Source organism: Camelina sativa, chromosome 9 (genome assembly GCF_000633955.1).
Source record: "Camelina sativa cultivar DH55 chromosome 9, Cs, whole genome shotgun sequence".
Taxonomy (NCBI): Eukaryota; Viridiplantae; Streptophyta; class Magnoliopsida; order Brassicales; family Brassicaceae; genus Camelina; species Camelina sativa.
In genome coordinates this window covers 32,159,488-32,168,270 of record NC_025693.1, presented here as the reverse complement: position 1 = coordinate 32,168,270, position 8,783 = coordinate 32,159,488, and the positions used below count along the sequence as shown (strand labels likewise).

Sequence of the window (8,783 nt, the reverse complement as noted above, 5' to 3'; positions counted from 1 at the left end):
CGTTTTGATTTGCATTAATTTTTATTTTGTAGACATTTTGGTTTAAGTGATGAACCGAATTGAAATTGAATCTCTCATGGTTGTGTTTTTATTTATTTTGGAAAGACTTTTCTAGTACTAAATTTGTTGATTTCTGCTACTAAAAACACCATAGCCGAAAAACTGAACCGATCCAACCGTAATCGTACCATTCGGTTGGGCGTAATTTTATCTGATTTAGTCGGTTAACATGGGTTTTAGTGGTTTAGTAAATAAAGTTAATAAACCCTAGATTTCTTCTTCTTCTTCAACATCCTCCTCGGGCCTCTTCCTCAATCTCTTTAAGCTCTGCAAAACTGTGAAAAACCCTAATTTGAATCTCTCGTTCGCAAGTATCATCAATGGGTAAAAACAACAAGAAAGAGAGGAAAGATGGAGAAGAAAAATCTACACACTCTGCCGCCACTGTTTGCGTTTCTGGCTTGCCGTATTCCATCACCAATGCTCAGGTACCTTCTTCCTCGCTCTCTCTCTCCCTCCCTCTCTCTCTCTCTATGTATATATAGATATATGTATTCATTGCCTTGGGTTTAGGTTAGAGTTTGTGAATTATTATTTTTCTACGAATTGTTTCAGCTTGAAGAAGCCTTTAGTGAAGTTGGTCCCGTCAGGCGTTGCTTTCTCGTCACAAATAAAGGTGAGTGAATTTGTGGTCACAGTTGAAATTGAAGTTAACATGGCTTATATCTATCAAGGAGCTAACATGATCTTTTCTATTTATACAGGATCAAAAGAACACCGCGGCTTTGCTTTTGTTGTATTGTAAGCTTAAGTCCACTTGTTGAAACTAATTTCTTACTGGAAAAAAGTTATATTGGTTCTTACAATCCCAAGTTTCTTCTTCCCTTTGCAGTGCTTTACCAGAGGATGTTAAGCGTGCTATTGAGTTGAAGAATGGTTCTACTGTTGGAGGACGTAGGATTACTGTTAAACAGGCCACACCTCGCCCTTCTCTTCCAGAGCGTCGTATAAAAGCAGCTGAAGGTTGGTGTTTGGAATCTTAAGAGTTACGATTTTTATTCTTTGACATCAATTTTCTTGTGCTAAATTTCTTGTATTATTCTTTTGTCGAATTAGGTACCTCTTTACCTGATAATTCCCAGGCACAGAGTGACAAGGGCACTTTGATCCCCGAGACTGACAAGAAAGGTATATGCTTGCCTTGATTTGGTTTTGCAGTCTTGAGTAAGTTGGTTTGGTTATCGTTACTCATTAAGTTTGTATTTGCATCAGTTCTTCCACCCGAAGAAAAGGTAGATAAACCAATTAAGCGCAAAAAAGAAGAGAAGCCAATTGAGCGCAAGAAAGAAGAGAAGCCAATTGAGCGCAAAAAAGAAGAGAAGCCAATTGAGCGCCAAAAAGTAGAGAAGCCATTTGAGCGCAAAAGCAAAACGAAGCTTCATGTTGATTTACCGGATAAAGAAACATGTTCAGACAAGCAAAGGTATGATTTAATAACAATGTACTGACTTTTGTTATAGAGATATATACTGAATGAATTTATAATAGCCTGTGTAAGGAAGACTAAACATAATATTCTATATGCATAATCAAAACTGCGTCTCTCATTTTTTCTGCTTATATATTTGTTCTCTTTTTCTATATGGTGAAGAGTTGCAAGAACTGTAATCTTTGGTGGCCTTGTTAATCCTGAGATGGCAGAGCTAGTCCATAGTCGTGTCAAAGAGATTGGCACTGTGTGCTCTGTCAGATATCCCCTCCCCAAAGAAGAGCTCCAACAAAATGGTAAGAATAATGTAAAAATAAAGGGGACATGCCTGCTTGCATACCCCAACCAATAATTCTTAGTTACATGGTTTTAATTTGGTAAATGATGATAATATCTAAGTAAAGTGTCAAGTTATTGTTCAGAGCTGCTTGATCTATGAATCTGTGTAGCAGATAACGATATTGTTATTCTAGGCACGGCACAAAATGCCTAGTCTCAATGAGCACTATTGGGACATGAATCTCCATTCATTATGAGATGAAATTAGCTATAACAGGTTTCGTAAGATGTCTGGGAAGAGATTACGTATGAAGTGTAAACTGCATTGTTTGCTAGTCCAGGTTTATAGGGTTTACTTTTGAAATATTGCTGTAGGAATGAATCTCCTGCTCATGGTTCCATTATTAAGTTTTTGTTTGGTGTTGGTTGCCTCACTTATCTTTATCTTGAAGCTGAATTCTGGTTTGTTACTTGATATCTTTACCTAACTACATATAATTAAAGCCTGTGTGCGCATACCTTTTCTAGTATCTGAATAAATTTTGCAAGATGTTCCATCCACGTGTTAGTTACTACTGTGGGCATGTAACTATAACCTTCTTTGGTTTCTTCTAAGAACATGCCAGACTTTGTGCTCATGATGCATTTATTAAGCGTCAGAACTATAACTTTTCCAGGTCTTGCCCAAGACGGATGCAGGGTAGAAGCATCGGCTGTTCTCTTTACGAGTGTCAAATCTGCTTGTGCTGCGGTTGCAAAATTACATCAAACTGAGATAAAGGGAAATATCATTTGGGCTCGTCAGCTTGGTGGTGAGGTGAACATCATTGCTTTTGACCATTGTATTTCTGTCGAGTAGTTAACTGATAAGCATGTGAATCAGTTCATAATTTATTGGTATTTTTTTGATGCAGGGTTCAAAGGCTCAGAAGTGGAAACTAATTATCCGAAATCTTCCTTTCATGGTTTTTAAAACTCGATTTTTTTTTTTGTTAGCTACAATCTCATATATAAATTCGTTGCTTTTCTCATGGAGTTTTTGAAATTTGCAGGCTACGCCTAGAGATATTAAGGAGGTCTTTTCAGCAGAAGGGTTTGTCTGGGATGTTTTTATTCCTAAAAATTTTGAAACTGGGTATGTTCTAATTCGCCTGAGTGATTTTCTTGATTATGAATAAATCACTGTATATTATTCTCATTTGGTGTAATATTTTGGCAGGCTACCTAAGGGTTTTGCATTTGTCAAATTCACGTGTAAGAAAGATGCAGAGAGTGTAAGATCTTGAAACATGGGTATCTTAATTTGGTTATCCTCCATTTGGATCACTTGTCTTAATTATTTTTGCATCTTCAGGCGATTCAAAAGTTCAATGGGTACATGTTTAGTAAAAGGCCGATAGCTGTAGACTGGGCTGTACCTAAGAATCTTTACAACGGTGCTGCTGATGCCACTACTGCTTCAGCAAATGGTATGTTACCGTATATATATTTTTTTATCGCTGGGGTTTTTTAATAACTATAATTATTAAAAACTTCTTGTACTCAACCTTGGCAGGTGACAAAGAAGGAAGTGACGGGGACAGTGATAACAGTAGTGTTGATTTGGAGGAGGTTGATGATGCTGTAGAAAGCCACCCACCTTCAGGAGATGATACTGATGATGATGATGATGATGAGGAGGACGGCAGTAGCAAACTGAGTGAATCAGATGCACTGGAGAGAGATGTTGGGGCCGATGTGAATTTTGAAGAGGAAGCAGATGTTGCGAGAAAGGTTCTTAAGAACTTGCTTGCGTCTTCAAAAGATTCTATTTCTCCTGATGTAGATACAGAGGACGCAGATAAAAGCAAACTTAGAAATTCAACAACTAAGCCAGTCGCTGACTCTTCTGGTGTCTCTGAACCTTTGGAATCTGGTAAAACGAAAGTGGTGGCTCCTAAAGAAAGGCAGGAAAATGATGATTTTGAGAGAACGTTATTTATAAGAAACCTCCCATTTGATGTTACTAAGGAAGAAGTCAAACAGAGGTTTGCTGTATTTGGGGAAGTTGAATCTTTATTCCTGGTTCTCCACAAGGTCACAAAGTATGCATCCTGATATGCTTTGATATTCGTTAAATCATAAAAAAAAATCTTCAAGCTCTAATAAACCCAAAGCCTCACCATTTTTTCTCTGTATGTGTTTTCTTTCTCAGGCGGCCAGAAGGGACTGCTTTTCTCAAGTTCAAAACAGCAGATGCGTCAGTTGCAGCCATTTCAGCTGCTAATACTCCCTCAGGTGTAGGTGTCCTTCTTAAAGGCAGACAACTGAACATTATGAGAGCTGTGGGTAAGAAAGCTGCACAGGACATAGAGCTCAAAAAGACCGAGGAGAAGAATCTTGACCATCGGAATCTTTATCTTGCTAAGGTACACCACCGTTCACACCTTTGTCAGTCCGCAAAAATCTCTGGAAATCCTAATCTCCGCATGCTGTTCCAACACGCACTGATATTTCGTTTTTAATTCCACAGGAAGGTCAGATCCTTGATGGTACACCTGCTGCGGAGGGTGTGTCTGCGGAAGATATGGACAGGCGACGAAGGTAAATAATTTCTTACCCTATCATCATATATGCATGTTACTACTGTCTAGTGATTTGGGATGAGAGAAGAGTGAGCATGTGATTATCCTCGCAGATTGCATGAAAACAAGATGAAAAAGCTTCAGTCTCCTAACTTCCATGTATCTCGAACAAGGCTTGTGATCTATAATTTGCCCAAGTCCATGAATCCAAAGCAATTACACAAGCTCTTAGTTAATGCTGTTACCTCACGAGCTACAAAGCAGAATCCGTCTATTCGACAGGTCAGCTCTTCGCCGTTGTGCTACAATTCAAACACAGTTCTATAATCTGAACCTAGTTTCTTTGTTTTCTACGCAGATCAAGTTCTTACAGAATGAGAAGAAGGGTAAAGTTGATACTAAGAACTACTCCCGTGGTGTTGCCTTTGTCGAGTTCACGGAGCATGAACATGCTCTTGTAGCACTGAGAGTACTTAACAACAATCCTGGTAATTGATCTTGCTGGAACCATTTTTCCATTAAACTTCAAGTACTTTTTTTTGAACGGTTTGCAATTTGATGATTGTTATCGCACCTATCGAAGTAAGATGAGACGAATATCATATTATTTTGTTATTTCTGCAGAGACATTTGGTCCTCAACACCGCCCTGTTATAGAATTTGCTGTTGATAACGTCCAGAAGCTTAAGATACGAGAAGCTAAGCAGCAGCAGTTTCAGCAACGGGATAAACACTACGAATCTGAACAGCAGCAACGCGATAAACACAACGAATCTGAGCAGCAGCAGTCGAATGGTGAAGCAGAGGCACCTGACAATAGATACAAAAGAAAAACGAGGGAATGGGATAACACTGGTCCAAGGAAAGAGAATGGAACCAGGTTTAAGAAGGGACCTGTGCGCCCACGTGAAGAGGGTAAAGAAGAAGCAAAATCCAATATAGCAGTAAAAGGTGATGCAGCAGAAGAGAAGAAGAGACCTAATATACGCACACAGGAAAAACCGTCTTCAAACCAGAAAGGGCAAAGGATGAGGCAGAAAGAGGCAAATGAGAAACCAAATCAGAAGAATTCCAAAGATATGAGCGATGATGTACCAAGAAAGAGGAAGCTTGGGGAGATCAGAGGTGAAGAGAGTAGAAATGGGCAGAGGAAGAAGAATAAGAAGCAAGGTGAAGGTCAAGGTGGTGCAGAGGAAGGTGACAAACTTGATATGTTGGTTGCGATATACAAGTCAAAGTTTTCCCAGACCTCAGCCAAAACGGGCCCACAAAAACCACTCAGGAGATGGTTCGAATCTTGAGATTTCTTGAATCATCAAATGTCAGTTTTGATCTTCTTAAGTTTCATCTGTACCTTTCTTTTTCTTTATTCTGTCTGAGAAATCTCCAAACACGTCGTCCTTCTTGTTATGTATTCGTATCCTTACAAACTAGACCGGATCAGAATCTTAAAGAGATCAGGATTTATTTTGTTGAACTGGATGGTTTGATCAGCAAATTTATAGCATGTAGCCTTGTAACGACAGTTCATAACCTAACTCCCCAAGGTTTCGTGGGTGTGTGCCAACTTCTCTTATTCTTCTCTGTTGACCATAATTTGAAAAAACTGATAATGGATCATGTTAGGGTTTTGTTCTGTGTTTCTCTTCTCTTTGCGTTCGTCTCTGTTTCTCTTTGCGGGGACGGAGAAGACGTATTGATCCGGCAAGTGGTTGACGATGCAGCGGAGGAGCCGAAAGTTTTGTCATCGGAGGACCATTTTACTCTCTTCAAGAAGAAATTCGGAAAGGTCTACGCTTCTCACGAGGAGCATCAGTACAGGTTCTCTGTTATCAAATCTAATCTACGGCGAGCGATGCGTCACCAGAAATTGGATCCTGATGCTCATCACGGCGTCACGCGGTTTTCTGATCTGACTCGTTCTGAGTTTTGGAGGAAGCATTTAGGGGTTAAAGGTGGGTTTAAGCTTCCTAAACACGCTAATGAAGCTCCCATGAATGGTTTTCTCAATGGAACTGGACAATATATAATATGATCCATTGTTTGTTAGCGATCTTGTGGATCTTGCTGGAGTTTTAGCACTACAGGTGCCCTTGAAGGTGCTCATTTCCTCGCTACTGGCAAATCGTTAGTCTAAGTGAACAACAGCTCGTCGACTGTGATCACGAGGTATGAATCAGTCTCCTCTCTTGCTTATCTTTAGAAGAGTTACGTAGTGGAGTTCATAATCTCTCATGTGTCTTATGAACTTGCTTGTTTGTTATCTTGCAGTGTGATCCAGAAGCAGCAGGTTCATGTGACTCTGGTTGCAACGGTGGGTTAATGCAGTATGAACAATGTCTTTGAGTACACGCTCAAAACCGGAGGGCTTATGCGAGAGGAAGATTATCCTTACAACGGCACTGATGGAGGGAGGTGTCAGTTAGACAGGTCTAAGATCGTGGCCTTGGTCTCCAACTTCAGTGTTGTCTCTATGAACGTAGATCAAATAGCTGCAAACCTTGTCAAAAACGGTCCTCTAGCTGTGGGCATCAACGCAGCTTACATGCAAACCTACATTGGAGGAGTGTCGTGCCCTTACATATGCTAGAGGCAGCGGCTCAACCACGGTGTGCTGTTGGTTGGTTATGGCTCGGCAAGTTTCAAGGCAAAACCGTATTGGATCATCAAGAACTCCTGGGGTGAATCTTGGGGTGAGAATGGTTTCTACAAGATTTGTAAAGGTCGTAACGTTTGCGGCGTTGACAGTTTGGTGTCCACTGTCACTGCTGCTGCCACTTGATGAGCTTTTTCATTATTCTGTTCTTGCTCTCTCTACTGCAATGCTATATTAATTTTAAAATCTTTACATAAAATTAACTAAAACACATTTCTTGGTGAATCCGAAACAGCTTAATAGTTCAAATAACATTACATGACTTGTCTTATTATTTAGAATTCCAAAAGCAAAAGAAAAAGAAGAAAAAAAAAAACAGAGCAATTCAGTTCACATAATTCAGAAATGATCAGAGCAATTCAGTCTTTCTGCTCATTTGACATATTAATTAAGGTAAATAGCCTAATAGGTTTGGTAGAAACCAAACTCTTCGAAGTCAACATCACCATCATCGCCACCATCATCGCCACCATCATCGTCATCGTCTTCGTCCTCGTCCTCGTCCTCGTCTTCATCTTCATCTTCTTCATCTTCTTCATTAAAATCATCATAGTAACTGTCAACGCAACCAGAAGGGCATTCTCGTTGGAAAATCTTCCATTCGACCCCACAATCATAGCAAAACTCATAATGACATCTACTACAAAAAAAAAAGAAGACATTGTTAAATAATAGTATATATATGAAGTAGCTAATTAATCGGATTCTATTTATATCCATACTTGCACTTGACTTTGATGCGGCCTCCAAAGCGTTCAATAAAGAGCCTGCACTTGACGCATTGACGCCACATATTCTTCTTTGCCAGAGAATTGAGCTTCATTTTATTAGCAAGAGTTTCAGGGGGAAGGTTCTTGTAATCAACACAGGACAAACCAGAATGCGATGGTACTTTGCAATCAATGCAAAAGAGTCCAGAGCATTTAACACAAGCACGAACACTGAACGGGTGGCCTTGAATGGGAACAAGATTGGTTCTGGCCATCACCGTTGAGCAGCTTGGGTATGGGCAACAGATTCTCTCTGCAGCGGGAATCAAGTCCTCTTTCATCCTTTGTTTCCACAGCCCCTCCAGTTTTGGTGTGAACAACATGAGCCATCTTCCAAGGGTGAGCTTAGACATGCATCCATGCTCAAGGCATGTGGGGAAGACTCCGCTGAGCAGCTTCACTTCCACATACCTTTTTACGCAGGTAAAGCAGTGACGGTGACCACAGTTGTTAGTAAATAACATGAGGTTGTCAGCATCATCATAACAAATCGGACAAGTTACTACTCCCCGTGCTGCCTCCACATCAGCGTTGCTGCTGATTTGAGAAGCTATCACATCTCTTGCAAGTCTATAAGCAAACTTAACATCATTTGGTGCAACCAAGACAATCTCACTTGAAGCCAGTTGCTCTTTGTATTGTATGAATTCTCCCACGAGATCCTCCATCGTTTGCGTACAAGGATCCCCTCTACCAGTTATCTGCAATGAAAATTATCAGATACCAAAGCCAATAATTTAGTTCATTCTAGTTCTCATTTACAATCAAATTGTTTGGGACTATATATAAACTCTACCAATCTCTCCAAATGCAATTAGTTACTAAACGTAAGTCAGCGGTAGGAAAGTTAGTTGTACCAAAAAAAATTGGTGAAAGAGAATATGGTATTATAATAAATAAAAAGGTCATTTTACCTCTGCCCATGCTATCAAATCAAACAAGTATTGAAACATAAGGTAGATCAATTGATGAATTTTATTCAAACAATATATCTCTAAAGCAAGATTAAAAAAAAAAAAAAAAAA

At 39.7% G+C, this 8,783-nt stretch overlaps 2 protein-coding genes and 1 pseudogene across 3 annotated transcripts in view; 2 read left to right on the top strand and 1 right to left on the bottom strand.

Annotated features, from left to right (window-relative positions):
- Positions 274-5,870, top strand: LOC104713593 (RNA-binding protein 28-like). Its single transcript, XM_010430753.2, has 18 exons — positions 274-488; positions 616-676; positions 765-801; positions 893-1,023; positions 1,117-1,188; positions 1,273-1,483; positions 1,652-1,785; positions 2,446-2,585; positions 2,683-2,733; positions 2,821-2,903; positions 2,988-3,042; positions 3,123-3,237; positions 3,324-3,852; positions 3,963-4,176; positions 4,281-4,351; positions 4,446-4,614; positions 4,691-4,820; positions 4,957-5,870. The coding sequence occupies exons 1-18, from the start codon at positions 381-383 to the stop codon at positions 5,631-5,633; spliced, it is 2,988 nt and encodes a 995-aa protein (XP_010429055.1). The 5' UTR covers positions 274-380; the 3' UTR covers positions 5,634-5,870.
- On the top strand, positions 5,945-7,114 carry LOC104713592 (annotated as a pseudogene).
- LOC104713591 (ATP-dependent RNA helicase DEAH12, chloroplastic-like) overlaps positions 7,216-8,783 on the bottom strand; it is a 2,277-nt gene continuing 709 nt past the window's right edge. Inside the window, exons 2-3 of one of the 2 annotated variants that reach the window (XM_010430750.2) lie at positions 7,711-8,459; positions 7,216-7,628 (exon numbers count right to left, since the gene is read on the bottom strand). In XM_010430750.2, the coding sequence (XP_010429052.2) occupies positions 7,391-7,628; positions 7,711-8,459 (987 nt within the window). In that variant the 3' untranslated portion in view covers positions 7,216-7,390. The remainder of the gene's footprint in view (positions 7,629-7,710; positions 8,460-8,783) is intronic. The other variant, XM_010430751.2, reaches the window with a different exon arrangement.

Coding starts and splice junctions, on each gene's coding strand:
- LOC104713593 (XM_010430753.2), top strand. CDS start 381: ATGGGTAAAAACAACAAGAAAGAGAGGAAAGATGGAGAAGAAAAATCT. Junction 2,586..2,682: donor CTCGTCAGCTTGGTGGTGAG/GTGAACATCATT, acceptor TTTTTGATGCAG/GGTTCAAAGGCTCAGAAGTG. Junction 3,853..3,962: donor GTTCTCCACAAGGTCACAAA/GTATGCATCCTG, acceptor TTTCTTTCTCAG/GCGGCCAGAAGGGACTGCTT.